Genomic DNA, 20,658 nt, shown 5'->3' with positions numbered 1-20,658 from the left:
TCACACACTGTTGCTGGTATTTTGTCCCATTCCTCCATGCAGATTTCCTCTAGAGCAGTGATGTTTTGGGGCTGATGCTGGGCAAAACGGACTTTCAACTCCCCCCAAAGATTTTCTATGGGGTTGAGATCTGGAGACTGGCTAGGCCACTCCAGGACCTTGAAATGCTTCTTACGAAGCCACTCCTTCGTTGCCCGGGCGGTGTGTTTGGGATCATTGTCATGCTGAAAGACCCAGCCACGTTTCATCTTCAATGCCCTTGCTGATGGAAGGAGGTTTTCACTCAAAATCTCACGATACATGGCCCCATTCATTCTTTCCTTTACACGGATCAGTCGTCCTGGTCCCTTTGCAGAAAAACAGCCCCAAAGCATGATGTTTCCACCCCCATGCTTCACAGTAGGTATGGTGTTCTTTGGATGCAACTCAGCATTCTTTGTCTTCCAAACACAACGAGTTGAGGTTTTACCAAAAAGTTATATTTTGGTTTCATCTGACCATATGACATTCTCCCAATCTTCTTCTGGATCATCCAAATGCTCTCTAGCAAACTTCAGACGGGCCTGGACATGTACTGGCTTAAGCAGGTGGACACGTCTGGCACTGCAGGATTTGAGTCCCTGGCGGCGTAGTGTGTTACTGATGGTAGGCTTTGTTACTTTGGTCCCAGCTCTCTGCAGGTCATTCACTAGGCCCCCCCGTGTGGTTCTGGGATTTTTGTTCACCGTTCTTGTGATCATTTTGACCCCACGGGGTGAGATCTTGCGTGGAGCCCCAGATCGAGGGAGATTATCAGTGTTCTTGTATGTCTTCCATTTCCTAATAATTGCTCCCACAGTTGATTTCTTCAAACCAAGCTGCTTACCTATTGCAGATTCAGTCTTCCCAGCCTGGTGCAGGTCTACAATTTTGTTTCTGGTGTCCTTGACAGCTTTTTGGTCTTGGCCGTAGTGGAGTTTGGAGTGTGACTGTTTGAGGTTGTGGACAGGTCTTTTATACTGATAACAAGTTCAAACAGGTGCCATTAATACAGGTAACGAGTGGAGGACAGAGGAGCATCTTAAAGAAGAAGTTACAGGTCTGTGAGCGCCAGAAATCTTGCTTGTTTGTAGGTGACCAAATACTTATTTTCCACCATAATTTGCAAATAAATTCACTAAATTACAGGCCTCATCTTTTTAAGTGGGAGAACTTGCACAATTGGTGGCAGACTAAATACTTTTTTGCCCCACTGTATAGTGTGCATATATGCATATACATGCTCACATGTTTCTCAGGACATTCCCCTGCACTCACTCGGAGTGTTTTAGGGCTTTGTGAAAGCTGCTGAATGTTTCACTCCGAGTCCAGGACTCGGAGTGAAATCCCACGAAACAGATTTGCATTGGGTAATCCAGCAAGCACTCAGCTAACACACTCATTCATTCCCTCCTGGTCCTGATTCTATCTAAAGGGGAATAAAGTGTGATGGGTCATAGACAGATGTTTCGGCTTAAATCATATCAAAGTGTAACCCATACAGTGAAACGCTGACTTACAAGCTCTTCCTCAACAAGGCAGAGTTCAATTATAACAAAAGCACATAAAAGAGAGACAAATTAGAAGGGGGGGGGCTCACTCCCTGATGAAGTGAGCTTTATGCAACATCTTTTTGAGTGCGGACCCATAACACTTTATTGCTTATCTGGATTCATGTTTTATGCACCAACCAGACTTTTGGGGGGGTGCAATGGTCCTCTTTTGATTTATACATCTGAGGGGTGAACACTTTTTGGAGTAGACACTTAGGGTGAAGAGACATTTAACTACCTCAAAGTAGTGGACTGAGAAAGGTCCTAAACAAACCATCACACGTCGCTTACACACCGTAGCAGCTTCACTTGAAAATGTGTTTTGGCAGCATGAAACCCCTCAGGTTTGTTCTTGGAGGGTCGTGAACTCAAGACAAACTGCTATTTTGATTGTAAATATATAAACACAAAGAAATGGTGGATAAAATGACAAGGTTGAAACCACCTCGTCCAGACTCACTGGGTTTTCTAGAGGGCTGATCTTGGAGTTAATTCACCACCCCAAACAACATGCATGTGCAGATGCATGGAGTACATCTTGATTAAAACACAATAAGGGTTTTGATCAGAGTGCTGATATTGATCTCTAGTCTAGGGAGCCAGATTCAATTCAATTTGAAGGTCTCCCCAACATGTACACACACACATACTCCCCTCTACCCAACCCTACCGCCCCCACCACTCCCCTCTACCGCCCCCACCACTCCCCTCTACCACCCACACCTGTTTGACGGCCCACAGCAGCCGACAGTAGCAGTAGACCATGATGACGATGGGCAGACCCAGGCAGAAGATGAACAGACAGATGATGTAGGCATGGGACTGAGCCGTCCTCAGGGTCCATGACACAGAGCAGCTGGTGCCGGCGCCCTCCAGGTCGTAGCTACTCCAGCCCAGCAGGGGGGGCACCGTCCAGAATATGGAGTAGAGCCAAGAGCCCCCCACAGCCAGCAGGGGCTTGCGGTAGTCAGGACCACGCTTGTTGTACAGGGTCAGGGTGCTGTAGCGGTCGTAGGACAGGACCACCAGGGAGATCAACGACACAATACCTGGGGAGGGGCAGGCATATTATTACAATTACAACATCTAACCTTTCTGTTATTTGCATGCCATGTGGAAATGTTTCAGTCTATCATTATGTGAAACGCTTCGTTGATGACGTCATAAATGATGCTAAGGAGAGTTTACTGTATGATGATGTCAAGACACTGGCATTTAAAATCCAAAAGCCATTTAAAATCCTAAATTTACTTACACGTGATAGAATGCTACATTGTACCGTGGTGTAAGGTACTTAAGTAGTACTTTAAAGTATTTTTACTTAAGTAATTTTTGGGGATATCTGTACTTTACTTTACTACTTCAATTTTTGACTACTTTCACTTTGTTTACTCCATACATTTTCCCTGACACCCAAAAGTACTTATATTTTGAATGCTTAGCAGGACTGGAAAATTGTCCAAATCACACACTTATCAAGAGAACACACATGCTTTTTTGTAAATTATGTCTGTCACGGTTGATGAAAGGAGAGGACCAAGGTGCAGCGTGGTGAGCGTACATGATCAAAATGACGCCGAACAAAAACAATAAACACTACAAAACCAAACCGTGACGCTCAAAGGCTAAGCGCCCTAAACAAAGTCACCCTCCCACAAACACAGGTGGGGAAAAAAGGGCACCTAAGTATGGTTCCCAATCAGAGACAACGATAGACAGCTGTCCCTAATTGAGAACCATATCCGGCCAAACACCAAAGAAATAGAAAACATAAAACACAAAACATAGAATGCCCACCCCAACTCACACCCTGACCAAACCAAAATAGAGACATGAAAAGGATCTCTAAGGTCAGGGCGTGACAGTCTGAGAGTTGGAGTGTGCCCCTGGCTATCTGTAAATTTAAAAAACAAACATAAATTGTGCTGTCTGGTTTGCTTAATATGCTTAGGTATATTTTTAGAATTACATTTACTTTTGACGCTTAAGTATATTTACAACCAAATACTTTTAAACTTTTACTCGAGTAGTATTTTACCGGGTAACTTTTACTTGAATCACTTTCTACGAAGGTATCTTTACTTTTACTCAAGTATGAAAATGGGGTACTTTTTCAACCACTCGCATGGTGGTTGGTCCCATCACATGACCTGGAAGGCTACATGTTAGCCCTAACCTCAGCAGCTGACAGTGATTATTTCCCGTAACAAATTCCTCATCAGCCTATCAAAGATCTTAGGCAGTATATCCACCAACCAATGGTATTTCTTAAAATAGGTCAACCCTGGCCGCCAGAGGGATAATTTAAACCTACAAATATGAGGTTAACTTTTGTTCTGTTGGTCTGAAACTAAATGTTGTGTGTCAATATTGCATTGATACGTCCTTGACTAGGCTACTAGTACTAGTATTAGACAAAAAAATGGCATATAAGACCAAATCCCACATTTTGCTTATCTGTTTCACACACGTCCATGTGCTTTTATGTAAAAAAATATAAATTATGTCCTTACAACATGTAAGTCTATCGTACATTGTCATAAAAAAAAGAACCTTATGGACTTGTCAAATAGCAGTGATGTACCATTATTGCCAAATGGCATTGCTTCTGGGAGGCACACATTGCTAAAGCGGATGACTTTGACATTGATAGTGTGCTTAAACCATGGGTTCGAACCCCCTCGTGGCAAGCTTCTTTGTTGAGGAAAAAACTGTTCACTGCCAGTCCTTAATGGTCTCTCGAGGGCTCCCGAATGGTGCTGTGGTCTAAGGCACTGCATCTCAGTGCAAGAGGTGTCACTACAGTCTCTGTTTCGAATCCAGGCTGTATCTGAACCGCTCATAGGAACTCAGCTCGTCCTCTCCTCTCTCCCAGACTGCCGTAGCCCACTCCAAAGCGGTCTGGTCAGCAGGGAAATTACTGTGGCAACCTTAGACCTCTCGTGGTGGGGGCTCCCGTCTGATGGGCGAAATAGAGGGAGAACTGGAGTAGGAAGCCACGGCATTACGATGGAGTACCGTCACACTTCTCCGGAAGGGAGAGTCAGGCATCACTGACCTGGGCGGAATGCTGGGCAGGCTGGAGATTGGCTCACTGTGATAAGCCGTGGTAGGAGGCCCTCTGATAGTGGTATGAAGAACTTCTCTGGTGGTGTCGAGACGGTGGAGAATGGGGAGGACCTCCTCCATAGCCATACCCAGTTGCGCCTGGCAGGGTCAATACTGGAGCCCCTCCTGTTCGGCCTGTACATTAATGATCTGCCTTGTCTGTACTGGGTCTGAAGTTCAAATGTATGCAGATGATACAGTGATATATGTGCATGCAAAAAGCAAACAACAAGCTGCACAATAACTCACTACTGTAATGGTCCAGGTTACAAAGTGGCTCAGTGACTCGTGTTTGCATCTCAATGTGAAAAAAAACTGTTTGCATGTTCTTCACAAAGAGGGCAACAGATGCTACTGAGCCAGATGTCTATGTGTCATGGGAGAAGCTCCAGGTGGTATCTGATTTTAAGTACCTTGGCATCATACTTGATTCCAACCTCTCTTTTAAAAAGCATGTGAAAAAGGTCATTCAAATAACCAAATTCAACCTAGCTAATTTCCGATTTATACGAAATTGTTTGACAACAGAAGTAGCAAAACTGTACTTCAAATCTATGATACTCCCCCACTTAACATACTGCTTGACTAGATGGGCCCAAGCTTGCTGTACAACTTTACAACCTATTCAGTCTGTCTACAAACAGGCTCTCAAAGTGCTTGATAGGAAGCCCAATAGCCATCATCACTGTTACATCCTCAGAAAGCATGAGCTCCTGAGTTGGGAAAATCTTGTGCAATACACCGATGCATGTCTTGTATTCAAGATCCTAAATGGCCTGGCTCCCCCTCCACTCAGTAATTTTGTTAAACAGAAAACCCAAACATATGGCAGAAGATCCACAAGGTCCGCCATGAGAGGTGACTGTATAGTTCCCGTAATTAAGGAAAAGCACCTTTAGTAAATCCGCTTTCTCTGTGACAGCTTCCCATCTGGAATACACTGCCATCAGACACACATAACTGCACCACATCACATTTTCACAAAATGCATGATGACATGGCTAAAGGTCAATCAGATTTGTGAACATAATCCCTAGCTGTGTATTGCCACTTTCCATGTTGTCTGTAGCTTGTGAGGTGTGGAAACACTTTGTTGAATTTATGAATTTTGTCTTGCTGCTGTTTGTTCTATGTTGTTCTGTCTGTATGCTACGTCTTGCTTGTCCTATGTTGCTCTGCGTGTGCTCACTGCTCAATGATTGTCTATATTGTAATTGTTTTCAATAACCTGCCCAGGGACTGCGGATGAAAATTAGCGGCTGGATAAAACCGGAACTTTTACTGAAACGTTGATTAATGTGCACTGTCCCTGAAAAAATCTAATAAACTCAACTCATAAACAAAATAAGAGAAGCGTACAGAACATGAATCAAAACAATACTACCTAATGACTGATGGCTACTGAGGGCTAAATAAAGGGAGAGTAATCAAGGTGTGCGTCATGCTCGCTTCGAGGCAAGCAACACTGAAGCAACACTGAAGCATGCATGAGAGCACCAGCTGTTCTGGACGACTGTGTGTTAACGCTCTTGGTAGCAGATGTGAGCAAGACCTTTAAACAAGTCAACGTTCACAAAGCCTCGGGGCCAGATGTTTTCCCAGCACTGTCTTCACTGACATTTTCAACCTCCCCCTGACCGAGTCTGTAATCCCTACATGTTTCAAGCAGACCACCATAGTCGCTGTGCCCAAGGAAGAGAAGGTAACCTGCCTAAATGATTACCGCCCTATAGCACTTACGTTGGTAGCCATGAAGTGCTTTGAAAGGCTGGTAATCTCACATCAACAGCATCATCTCAGATACCCTAGACCCACTCCAATTCGCATAACGCCCCAACAGATCCACAGCTAACGCAATCTCAATCGCACTCCACACTGTCCTTTCTCACCTGGACAAAAGGAACACCTATATGAGAATGCTGTTCATTGACTTCTGCTCAGTGTTCAACATCATAGTGCCCACGAAGCTCATCACTAAGCTAAGGACCCTGGGACTAAACACCTCCCTCAGCAACTGGATCCTGGACTTCCTGACGGGCCGCCCCCAGGTGGTAAGGGTAGGCAACAACACGTCTGCCACGCTGATCCTCAACACAGGGGCCCCTCAGGAGTGTGTACTTAGCCCCCACCTATACTCCCTGTTCACCTACGACTGCATGGCCTAACACAACTCTAACACCATCATTAAGTTTGCTGATGACACAACAGTGGTAGGCCTGATCAACGATGAGACAGCCTATAGGGAGGAGGTCAGAGACCTGGCAGTGTGGTGCCAGGACAACAATCTCTTCCTCAATGTGAGCAAGACAAAGGAGCTGACCATGTACTACAGGAAAAGGCAGGCCGAACAGGCCCCCATTAACATCGACGGGGCAGTAGTGGAGCGGGTCGAGAGTTTCAAGTTCCTTGGTGTCCACATCACCAACGAACTATCATGGTCCAAACACACCAAGACAGTCGTTAAGAGGGCACGACAACACCTTTTCCCCTCAAGAGACTGAAAAGATTTGACATGGGTCCCCAGATCCTCAAAAAGTTCTACAGCTGCACCATCGAGAGCATCACCGCCTGGTATGGCAACTGCTCGGGCACCTGACCGCAAGGCGTTACAGAGGGTAGTGCGTACGGCCCAGTACATCACTGGGGCCAAGCTTCCTGCCATCCAGGACCTATTTACTAGGCGGTGTCAGAGGAAAGCCCAACAAATTGTCAGAGACACCCGTCACCCAAGTCACGGCAAGCGGTACCGGAGCACCAAGTCTAGGACCAAAGGGCTCCTTAACAGCTTCTACCCCTAAATCATAAGACTGCTGAAAAATGTATCAAATGGCCACCGGACTATTTACATTGATACCCCTCCATTTGTTTCGTACACTGATGCTACTCTCTGTTTATTATCTATGCATAGTCACTTCACCCCTACCTATATGTACAAATTACCTCGACTAACCTGTATCCCTGCACATTGACTCGGTACCGGTACCCCTTTGTATATACCCTCGTTACTTTAAAAAAAAACGTTATTTTGTAAATATTTTCTTAACTCTTTCTTGAACTGCACTGTTGGTTAAGGGCTTGTAAAGTAAACATTTCACTGTAAGGTCTGCACTTGTATTCGGCGCATGTGACAAATAATGTTGGATTTGATTTGATGGTTGCCAGGGCTGGTGGTGAGTCGACCGGTGACGTCGTGCAGGGGGCGGGAGTAGGCATGACAACGTAGACATTCAGAGGTACCAGAAATGTTCCACTATGTTCTAGCAAACTCAAAAATCAAGAAAATAACATAAAACACAGCATCACTTAATGCACCTGACATGATATATTCTGTAGTCAGACCATTCTAGTTCTAGTGAAGAAGGAACAATGCTTTTTGCTGACATTATGCATGAATGAAAATAGGCCTGGCCGTGCCTCGGGCTACCGCACACACAGAGACAGAACCGGCACACATCAAAGGTGACAGGCTCGTGGTACTGAAAGGACATACATGTGCACTCCATGGTGATGAAGGAGAGACCGTTTTGGTCAAACGCATAGACATGGCTGATAGACAGCCGACAGCAAGTCACACACAGCATAAAATATTGTTAAAGAATAAGCAGCCCATTCACTCCAGCAGGCCCTATGTAATCATACCAATACAAAAGCATAACCATTTAATTTACAATATGAAATTAACAAAGCAGCTTTTACTTCCCATTGCAAATACACAGTTTATTAGGTACACCACCCCGTTCACGAAAATTGATCACTCCTACAGACAGTAAGTCACGTGGCCGTGGCTTGCTCTATAAAGCAGGCAGACAGACATCGAGGCATTCAGTTACTGTTTGATTGAAAGTTAGAATAGGCAAAACAAGTGACCTAACCAACTTTGAGTGTGGTATGATCGTTGGTGCCGGATCCAGTATTTCAGAAAGGTCCGACCTCCTGGGCTTTTCACGCACAACAGTTTCTAAGGTTTCCCAAGACAAACAAAAAACATCCAGCGGCAGTCCTGGGGGCGAAAACAGTTAGTTGATGAGAGAAGTCGTAGGAGAATGGCAAGAATTCGTGCAAGCTAATAGGCGGGCCACAAACAGACAAATAATGGCGCAGTACAACAGTGGTGTGCAGAACGGCACCTCGGAACTCACAACTCGTCGATCATTGTCACGGATGGGCTACTGCAGCAGACGACCACATGGGGTTCCACTTCTATCAGCTAAAAACAAGAAGAAGCGGCTTCAGTGGGCACGCCATCACTAACACTGGACAACTGAGGAGTGGAAAAACATTGCCTGGAACATGAAGGTGAGTTCAGTCTACTTGAGTGGCCTGGTCAGTCCCCAGACCTCAACCCAATAGAGCATCTTTGGGATGAAATGGAACGGGCTGTTCCCAGCATGAATGTACCGCCGTCCAATCTGCAGCAACTTCATGATGCCATTGCGTTAGCATGGATCAACATCCCTGTGGACCGTTTCCGACACCTTGTAGAATTTCCAGAAGAATTCTGGTTGTTCTGGAGGGAAAGGGGGTTCTGACCCGGGACTAGATGGTTTTACCTAATAAACTGGCCGGTGAATGTATAAGGCTTCATCAACTCTGGGAACCTACACAAACGGTCCGATTGAGTAATCCAAACCATCTGAGACAGAATTCAGAGGACTTTGCAATGAACACACAACTTTGACTTTACTTCACTACATTCCTAAAGAAAATAATGTACTTTTTACTCTGTACATTTTCCATGACACCCAAAAGTACATTTTGAATGCTTAGCAGGACAGGAGAATTGTCAAATTCTCACATTTAGCAAGAGAACATCCCTGGTCATCCCTACTGCCTCTGATCTGGAGGATTCATTCAACACACATGCTTTGTTTGTAAATGATGTTGTAATCGGCCTGTGTGTAGCTGGTGTGGAGGAGTCAGGCGCAGGACAGCAGATATGAGTAATTAACGTTCTTTACTCAAGAATACAAATATATACAACACAATAAACTAGCCCACAATAACAGACTGTATACATACAAACAATCACTCACAAAAACCATGGGGGAACAGAGGGTTAAATTATGAACAAGTAATTGGGGGATTGAAACCAGGTGTGTAAAACAAAGACAAAACAAATGGAAAATGAAAAGTGGATCGCCGATGGCTAGAAGGCCGGTGATGTCGACCGCCGACGCCGCCCGAACAAGGAGAGGGACCGACTTTGGTAGAAGTCGTGACAGATGTCTGAGTGTCAGAGCATGCCCCTGGCTATCCGTGAATAAAAAAACAAGAAAATGGTGCTGTCTGGTTTGCTTAATATAAGGAATTTAATATGCTTTATACTTTTACTTTTGATACTTAAGTAAATTTAAGCAATTACATTTACTTTTGATACTTTAAAATATTTAAAACCAAATACTTTTATACTTTTACTCAAGTAATATTTTACTGGGTGACTTTCAATTTTATTTGAGTCATTTTCTATTAACATATCTTTACTTTTTTGCAAGTATGATAAGTGGGTACTTTTTCCACCACTGCACACAGTCCTCCATCTAAAAAAACATCTGAATTTTAAGTGAAAGCTTCCCGTAATTTATTTTGACAGATGTGATGTTGAGACTTCAGACTCATCCCAGGAGGTGTTATAGTTCGCTAGGTAGTCTGCTAAAAGCTCATTATAACTCTGAACACAGACGAGCCGCTTAGAACCGCTGGGACGCCTGGTAAAACAAAGAGACATGAAGAGACAGAGTGGTAGCAGGAGTAGTGGCTCTACATCCTGATGAGCAGATTTAGCCTCATGTATTCCAGGCAGTCTCTCCTCTTTATTACTCATGTCCTATATGCTAAACTCTTAAAAGTAAAGGTGCCTGGAAGAACCTTGTGTGTTGCCACACTGGCAGAACCTTTCCAGTTCAAAAAGAAACCCCTCTGAAAATGGTATTTGAGGAATCCCTGTGTAAAGGTTAATTTCGGAACCTTTTTTGTGATTGGAGGGGCTCAATATATTGTCAAGACGGCAGCCTATCAGATTGGAGGTGTGGCTTATTAGAGACATGGTTTACAGATAGTTATTTTTGGCCAACTGTTAGTGTAAATGTAACTCCTGTTCATCATGTTAAGTTTGTTCACTTCACATATAACCTACATAATAATAATAATAATACTGCTGATTACATAGATAGTACATACATAGTAATAAAGTGGTAACTAAACCAACTTTGGGATTTACATAGGCTCTTGAGGAACTTATACAACTCAGTCAGCCTCATTGAAGTTACAAAGCTGTCAGTGTTCAACTTAAAAAGGATATGGCAGACATACGCCCCCTTTGGAGATATTGGGTACCCCTAGTAAACTGGAAAAAAAATCTGTCAAAAATTGCTAATATATGCAAATAAAAAATTATTATTATTATAAAAAGTATTATTGGATAGAAAACACTCTAAAGACTCTAAAACCGTTGGAATTATGTCTGTAAGTATAGCAGAACTCACAGGGCAGGCATTCTTCCAAACTAGTTTTTGTGGCCATGAAAGTTGGAGCAACTTTGACGTCATGGCCCCCACCCTTCCCAACCAGTTATGATTCTGGGGACACTTTATATCTCTTCCGCTAGATGTCCTCTTTCAGTAGAGCTTTGAATCGTTCAAATCGCGCGAGAATTGACCCTATGGGAGTGAAATTAGTGCGTGCCACGAGAGAATAGGCTGTGCGTATGGGCACGAATTGGTCCCAGCCATTCCTTTGTTCCAGCACTCAGGAGAAGGGCAGACGATGGCCGATTGAATTGAAGTTTGTTTTGCGTGTCTAAAACATCATAAAGCTTGCTTCTGCACTTAGTTTGACCTGTTTAGTCAACATATAATATGTAATTTTGAAGTTTTGATGCGCAACTTTTCCGGACCAGAGGACGTTTTGGGTGCATTTCAGCTGATGTTATTAGCAGTAGCTAATACAAAGACGCAAGACTTGAAACCAAACGATGTATTGGGTAAGTATGAAGCCTTCCAGAACATTCTGAACGAAGACCATCGAAGGTAAGGGAATATTTATGCTTAAATCTGTGTTTCTGTTGACTCCAACATTACGTAGAAATGTAGCTTGGAACTGAGCGCTGTCTCAGCATATGGAATAGTGTGCGATTTCTGTAACGTTAAAAATAAATCTAACACAGCGGTTGCATAAAGAAGCAGTGTATCTTTCTAACTATATGTAGAACATGTATATTTAGTCAAAGTTTATGATGTCTATTTACGTTATCTTGCCGCGCTACATAGATTTCCTGCGGGCATTTTTGAGTAATTTCTGAACGTGAACTCACTGTAAATGGACATTTATGGATATAAATGGCATATTATTGAAAAAAAAAATATGTACTGTGTAACATGTCATATTACTGTCATCTGATGAAGATTTTCAAAAGGTTAGTGAGCGATTTATTTTTTAATCCTGCGTTTGTTGATTGCATGTTTTGGCTATTCAAATGAGCTGTGTCTGGTGGTGGTTTTACATATATATGTGCTATGTTTTTGCCGTAAAACATTTTAGAAATCTGACTTGCTGGCTAGATGAACAAGGTGTTTATCTTTCATTTGAGCTATTGGACTTGTTAATGTGTGGAGGTTAAATATTTTTAAGAATATTTTTGCGTTCCATGCGCCACCGTTTCAGCTGAACGTGGGAGGGTTGATTCCCAATTGGGAACCAGTATCGTAGACAGGTTAACATGTAATGACAATACAACAGAACAGATGAAAATGGCGCCGATTAGATAGGGCAGCTGTGCTTCTAGCTCGTAGGCAACTTTGCAGTATTTCGTTTTTTATGTGTTACTTCTCACATTGTTAGCCCAGATTTTTTTTGGTGATATTACATATCACAAATGATTGTAACATACTGTTTCACGGAAATATGGCTCTCTCGGGATATACTGTCTGAGTCCGTACAGCCAGTCGGGTTCTCAGTTCATCTCACAGACAGGAAAAAATATCTCTCCGGGAAGAAGGGCAGTGGTGTATATTTCATGATTAACTACTCATGGTGTGATTGTGATAACATACATGAACTCATGTCCTTTGTTCACCCGGCCGAGAATACCTCACAATCAAATGCCAAATGACCTCCCAAGAGAATTATCTTTGGTTATAGTCACAGCCGTGTATATTCCCCCTCAAGCCGATACCACAACAACCCTCAAAGAACTTCACTGGACTTTTTGCAAACTGGAAACCACATATCCTGAGGCCACATTTATTGTAGATGGTGATTTTAACAAAGGACATTTGAGGAAAACACAACCAAAGTTCTATCAACTGTTCTATCTATTGATTGTAGTACTCAACCCTACTACTCCAACTTCCGGGATGACGACAAGGCCCTCCCCCACCCTCCCTTCTGCAAATATGATCACGACCCCATTTTTCTCCTCCTTTCCTATAGGCAGAAACTCAAACAGGAGGTACCCATGCTAAGGACTATTCAACGCTGGTCTGACCAATCGGAATCCATGCTTCAAGATTGTTTTGATCACACGGACCGGGATATGTTCCGGGTAGCCTCTGACAATAACATTGACGAATACACTGATACCGTGACTGAATTTATCAGGAAGATGTTGTACTCACTGTGACTATTAAAACCTACACTAACCAGCAACCGTGGATAGATGGCAGCATTCGCGCCAAACTGAAAGTGCGAACTACCGCATTTAACCATGGCAAGGTGAATGGGAATATGCCCGAATACAAACAGTGTAGTTATTCCCTCCGTAAGGCAATCAAACAGTCAAAACATCAGGATAGAGACAAAGTGGAGTCGCAATTCAATGGCTCAGACACAAGACGTGTGTGGCAGGGTCTATAGACAATCACGGACTACAATGGGAAAACCAGCCACCAGCCAAAACACCGACATCTTGCTAAACTGCTTCAGTGCCACTGACGTTGCCCACTACCAAAGACTGTGGGCTCTCCCTCTATGTGGCCGTCGTGAGTAAGACAGTTAGGCATGTTAACCCTCACAAGGCTGCGGGCCAGACGGCATCCATAGCCGTGTCCTCAGAGCATGCGCAGACCAGCTGGCTGGAATATTTACAGATATATTCAATCTCCCCTATCCCAGTCTGCTGTCCCCACATGCTTCAAGATGGCCACCATTGTTCCTGTACCCAAGAAAGCAAAGGCTACTGAACTAAATTACTATCGCCCCGTAGCACTCACTTCTGTCATCATGAAGTGCCTTGATAGACTGATCAAGGATCATATCACTTCTACTTTACCTGACACCCTAGACCCACTTCAATTTGTTTACCGCCCCAATAGATCCACAGACGATGCAATCGCCATCGCAGTGCACACTGCCCTTTCCCATCTGGACAAGAGGAATACCTATATAAGAATGCTGTTCATTGACTACAGCTCAGAATTCAATACCATAGTACCCTCCAAGCTCATCATTAAGCTCGAGGCCCTGGGACTGAACCCCGCTTCCTGGGTATTTGGCTTCCTGATGGGCCATTCCCAGGTGGTGAAGGTAAGAAACAACACCTCCACTTCACTGATACTCAACACCGGGGCCCCATAAGTGTAAGTACTCAGCCTTCTCCTGTACTCCCTGTTCACCCATGACTGCGTGGCCACGCACGCCTCCAGCTCAATCATCAAGTTTGCAGACGACACAACAGTAGTAGGCCTGATTACCAACAATGATGAGACAGCCTAAAGGGAGGAGGTGTGGGCCATGGGAGTGTGGTGCCAGGAAAATAACCTCTCACTCAACATCAACAAAATAAAGGAGCTGATCGTGGACTTCAGGAAACAGCCGAGGGAGCACCACTCTATCCACAGTGACGGGACCGCAGTGGAGAAGGTGGAAAGCTTCAAGTTCCTCGACATACACATCACTGACAAACTGAAATGGTCCACCCACACAGACAGTGTGGTGAAGAAGACTCAATAGCGCCTCTTCAACCGCAGGAGGCTGAAGAAATTTGGCTTGGCACCTAAAACCCTCATAAACATTTACAGAGGCACAACTGTCGGGCTGTATCACCGCCTGGTACGGCAACTGTAACGCACCATAAATACAAGTAGTGATGAAGTCAATCTCACCTCCACTTTGAGCCAGGATTAATTGACATGCATATTATTAATGTTAGCTCTCTAAGTACATCCAAGGGCCAGCTGTGCTGCCAGGTTCTGAGCCAATTGCAATTTTTTAAGTCCCTTTTTGTGGCACCAGACCACACGACTGAACAGTAGTCCAGGTACGACGAAACTAGGGCCTGTAGGACCTGCCTTGTTGATAGTGTTGTTAAGAGGGTAGAGCAGAGCTTTATTCTGGACAGACTTTTCCCGATCTTAGCTACTGTTGTATCAATATGTTTGGACCAAGACAGTTTATAATCCAGGGTTACTCCAAGCAGTTTCATCACCTCAACTTGCTCAATTTCCACATTATTTATTACAAGATTTAGTTGAGGTTTAAGATTTAGTGAATGATGTGTCCCAAATACAATGCTTTTAGTTTTAGAAATATTTCAGACTAACTTATTCCTTGCCACCCACTCTGAAACTAACCGCGGCTCTTTTTTAAGTGTTGCAGTCATTTCAGTCGCTGTAGTAACTGATGTGTATAGTGTTGAGTCATCCGAATACATAGACACACTGGCTTTACTCACAGCCAGTGGCATGTCGTTAGTAAAGGCCAGGGCCCAGACAGCTGCCCTGGCGAATTTCTGATTCTACCTGGATTATGTTGGAGAGGCTTCCATTAAAGAACATCCTCTGTGTTCTGTTAGACAGGTAACTCTTTATCCACTATATACCAGGGGGTGTAAACCCGTAACACATACGTTTTTCCAGCAGAAGACTATGATCGACAATGTCAAAAGCCGCACTGAAGTCTAAAACACTTCCCACAATCTTTTTATCATAAATTTCTCTCAACCAATCATCAGTCATTTGTGTAAGTGCTGTGCTTGTTGAATTTCCTTCCCTATAAATGTGTTGAAAGTCTATTTGTTTACTGTAAAATAGCACCGTATCTGGTCAAACACAGATTTTTACAACATTTTACTAAGGGTTGGTAACAGTCTGATTGGTCGGCTATTTGAGCCAGTAAAGGGGGCTTTACTATTCTTAGGTAGCAGAATTACTTTTGCTTCCCTCCAGGCCTGAGGGCACACTATTTATAGTCGGCTTAAATTGAAAATATGGCAAATAGGAGTGGCAATATCGTCTGCTATTATCATCAGTAATTCTCCATCCAAGTTGTCAGATCCCGGGGGCTTGTCATTGCTGATAGACAATATTTTTTCACCTCTTCCATACTCACTTTACGGAATTCAAAATTACAATGCTTGTATTTCAAAATTTAGTCAGATATGCTTGGATGTGTAGAGTCAGCGTTTGTTGCTGGCATGTCATCCCTAAGTTTGATAACCTTGCCAATTAAAAAATCATTAAAGTAGTTGGCAATAGCAGTCGGTTTTGTGATGAATGAGCCATCTGATTCAATGAATGATGGAGCTGAGTTAGCCTTTTTTTTCCCAAAATGTCATTTAAGGTGCCGATAGATGCATCATCGTCATCATCATCATCATCATTACCACAATGCCTACATTCTAAAAGGGGGCCTCAGACAGGCACATTCTTACATTCTATGAGTGAGTAGAATGTAATAATGGCACCAGAGGGGATGTCTGCCGTTTTACGGGCTCCTAACTACTTTGCTATTTTGTTCGTTTTTTCACATTGTTTGTAACTCATTTTGTACATAATGTTGCTGCTACCGTCTCTTATGACCGAAACGAGCTTCTGGATATCAGAACAGCGATTACTCACCTCGAACTGGACAAAGATTTTTCTTTAATGAGTCTGACGCGAAGGATATACTGCTTTCCAAGAAAAGGCACAAATCCCCGTCATCCACGTGAAGAAAAGAAACGTAGAAAAAGGGGGAGGGAGGGGTGCCTTGTGAGTATTCGTAGGCGAGTGAGTAAACCTCCACCACCATCCGTACTATTGACCAACGTGCAATTATTGTAAAATAAACTGGACAATCTATGATTAAGACTATCCTACCAAGGGAACATTAAAAACTGTAATATCTTATGTTTTACCGAGACGTGGCTGAACGACGACATGGACAATATAGACCCCACGCATTGACTCAGTACCAGTACCTCTTTTATACAGGTTTGTTATTGTTATGTCATTTTCTTATGTTACTTTTTTTTTAAGTTTTACTTTAGTTTTCTTAACTCTATTTCTTGAACTGCATTGTTGGTTAAGGGCTTGTAAGCAATTTCACAGTAAGGTCTACTACACCTGTTGTTTTCGGCGCATGTGACAAATAACATTTGATTTGATTTGAGTAGAGATTTTTGCCAAAACAATCCAGTTTTCATCCTGCTTATCCTGCTCCCTTTATCCTTGAATGCAGGATGTTGCATGATAACCATGTTCAGAAAAAGGGCTGTTGGGGGTGGTGGAGGATCGGCTAAGGTTTCAAAACCTAAGAAGTGGTTATATATGATTAGAAAATGAATGAATAAAAGTAAACAAATAAAGATAAAATATTTCCATACGATATGATGCAGGAAACCGCAGAGAATGTGAGTCTCTATAAAAGATGAATCATTAGTCTGTGTGTAATACTGCGTAATACTACTACATAAAACTACATAATATGGTGTCACACTGCAGGAAAGTACGTAATACTAATAAATACTTCACAAAACTGCATGCAGCATTGCATATAAATACAGAGCACTCTGTCATACTGTGTAACACTGCACTACCTAGGCAGCACTACATTGGCTTCAGCAAAAATGAGCAAAAATGATCCCCAATTAGAGACAACGATTACCAGCTGCCTCTAATTGGGAATCATAAACAATCACCAACATAGAAAAACAAACATAGAACCCCAAATAGAAATAATAAACTAGACTAACCACCCAGTCACGCCTTGACCTACTCTACCATAGAAAATAAGGACTCTCTATGGTCAGGACGTGACAACTGCACACAGGAGGCTCCTCATAATCTACTGAAAGTGTTAAATTTAACACTGGTACAGTGCCTATACGGGTCCATACTTTTCAGTGTTAAATTAATACACTGCTTAGTGTAAATCTTTTAGTGCTGAGCTATTAGTGCTTATTGAGGTCTGTTCGGTTTCGGTTCGATTATTTTTTTAAATCACGTTTTTTTTTTATTTTGGTTTTCGATCATTTTTTTATACATTAAATGTTTTTTTTTTTAAATAGAAATTCCAAAGCCCAAAATAATGAGAATTCAATTGCCAAAACATTCAACATATTCCATAGTCTCTGTCAGGTCCACATTGGTTACACATCAGTAGAAAAATAGGAAATTACTATGATATAATACAATATTTCAGTTGTCTATATTACTTACTTTTTTTGATGACATATTATTTGTCATTCCTAATTCCTTTTTTAAGTCATCATCTCATCTTTGCTCGGGCAGAAGCAGTCTGCCAGCCAGACCTAACGTAATCCATGTGTTCCTAATACTGTACTGTCTTTAGTCAACCTATTTAGCTAGCCTGCCTAAGTAGCCTATGCTGCACAGCTGTCTGACAAAATAATTTTAGCAGTTCTTCAAAGTAGATGAGGTATACTTTCATGAACTGTCTCTGTCCCTTGTTGTTGTGTTGTGTAGCTTCCTCTCTCATGCGGTCTTTGCGGTATGTCTGTATCTAACCTAACATAGCTGACGTAAAACTGTATCTGTCCAGAGATCTGTATATAATAATATGACATTGATTTTGTCTGATAAACCTGAGTCAATGGAAACCTGCCTTCTGACTGTCCATTAAAGCTGATATAGCGGATATAAATCTGTGTAAATCTGTTAAAAAACGTTTTACTTTTTTAAATGTACATTCCCTTCAATATATTACAGGGAAGGTCCGTAAAAAGAAGGGAGAAAAAAAAGTTATAACAGATATATGTGACCGACTGGCTCAAATCGGTCTCATGTAGCAAAATTTAAAATAGTGTTTTTTACATTGAATAAAAGTAGAGACACAGAGCTACAAAATGTTATATCATACACTGCATTTTTGAGGAACAATGGGAAAGTAATTCTGCTTTGAAAGTTGATAAACTTGTAAACTCACTTTTGAGAAAATGGCCTTTGAATGTTTTGGTACCTACTGGAGAGCTCTCCTTTGTCTTGGCCCATTCAGCATTGTTCACACCCTCTTAAGCCAGCCCCACCCATCTCTTTAAGGATTCACATGTGAGGTCATGTGTTAAACAGTGAGTGTAGTAAAGATTAAGACTAAAAGTGGTAAAAGTAGTAGCCTAGAATAAGGAAAAATTCCAGGTAAACTGAAAGTGTCCAGATAAAAATATTTTTATAAATATTAGAATATTAAATATTAGATGGGTGTAAGGAGAGAGTCATTTGAATAGAGGCACTGCAGATAGTGCTGATGACTGGTCCGTCCGAACCACACATGAACAAGGGAATCTATATTCGGAGAGCCTGTTTCTGTCCTACCTTTGACTTTGGTGCAAGGCATGTGATGTCCATAACCTCTTCGTCGCAACACTCCCTGATCTTCTCAAAATAATATGTTTATACAGATATAAGTTCCATAAAATAATGGATATTGTTGCCAGAACGTTTCCCTTTTGTTTTCTTTTTACAGTGCAGGTGTGTGTGTGCACGCACATGTGTTTATGCCAGAAACCGACTAGGTCTCAGTCACAGGTCAGAATTAGACATTCATCCATGTTTCTCAAATGTCAAGTCTCGAAGTTGTTCCAAACGTCAAAGTGTTTATGGTTAAGTTTATGTATTAATTCCACATTTTTTTTACTACCAATTTGCATGTTCGAATACAGCGAAAGAAAGTTGTTTTTGAGATTTTTGTTTTAAGCCTATCCCAAACCTTAACCATTCAGAGTTAATAACTAAATGGAAACACTTTGATATTGAGGAACATCTAATTCCGATATGAACCTGTGAGTTGGTTTCTAGCAGCAGCTTGCTTACACACACAACTTTCTATCGCTGGACTTGAACATGCAACCTTCAGCACCAGAGACAAATGCCAATGCCTATCTGCCAACCCCAACACCCTAACAAAACCCAAACCTATTTGAAGGTAACAGTGCTCACTGTTGCCCCTAATGGCCGGTTTCCAAGTCACCTCCCGACATCCTCAGACATGGATTGAATTCGAATACTGACTTGTATCATACATGGGTGACCTGGTTGCCAGAAACAGCATGAGCCGTCAGTCACAATGTCTGGGCCAATCAGATCTCAGAAATCACCCTTACACTGGCTTAGACACAACACAACACAATATCCTCTCAACCATCCTTGACCACTAACACCCCCTCCTCCTCTTTAGAGTTACTCTACAATAACTCTAAAGTCTTAAGTGCTTGTCAGAGCTCTAACTATAGTCCACAAGGAACTTTTGTGTTGTTGTGATCGCTGGGACAATAGGCCTACTGAGGACAGTAACCTTTGCTCTGCTGAATGAGAATAATAAAAATATATATATTAAAATGTTTGTTAATATGTATATATAAATCCAATCAATTAGGCCTCTTCTTCTTCTTATCTTTAGTGTAAAGCCTTTGCCTTCTATGTTCGTATTACACATGGTATACAGTGCGTTATGCCATTGTATGCTATGGCTTTGTGTTCACTACACAGTACTGCTCTGCGTTAGTGCGTTTCAAACCACTACACCCACGTCTCACCGTCAGAAACAACTTGTATCTTAGTGGGGTACCGTTACTATTACACACATTACGCATATTGACATCGATGCAGAGCCAAACTCTCCCGAAATAAAACTCGAAATGCTCCGTTGAGACATTGTGACAAGTTGGGGACAAATTTAGGAAACAACATTTTGGTTAGCTATTAATTTATGTGAAAATAACTTATTTGAAGGCAATTAGAATAATTTTCTTAAAACTTAATTCGAGGAT

General features: G+C 42.3%; 1 protein-coding gene across 1 annotated transcript in view; it reads right to left on the bottom strand.

The window, feature by feature from the left end:
• LOC110501324 (parapinopsin) overlaps positions 1–20,658 on the bottom strand; it is a 34,837-nt gene that overhangs the window by 12,698 nt on the left and 1,481 nt on the right. Inside the window, exon 2 of the mRNA XM_021578803.2 lies at positions 2,295–2,620. Within this exon, the coding sequence (XP_021434478.1) occupies positions 2,295–2,620 (326 nt within the window). The remainder of the gene's footprint in view (positions 1–2,294; positions 2,621–20,658) is intronic.

Source organism: Oncorhynchus mykiss, chromosome 22 (genome assembly GCF_013265735.2).
Source record: "Oncorhynchus mykiss isolate Arlee chromosome 22, USDA_OmykA_1.1, whole genome shotgun sequence".
NCBI lineage: Eukaryota > Metazoa > Chordata > Actinopteri > Salmoniformes > Salmonidae > Oncorhynchus > Oncorhynchus mykiss.
This window is presented reverse-complemented; position numbering and strand designations above follow the sequence as displayed.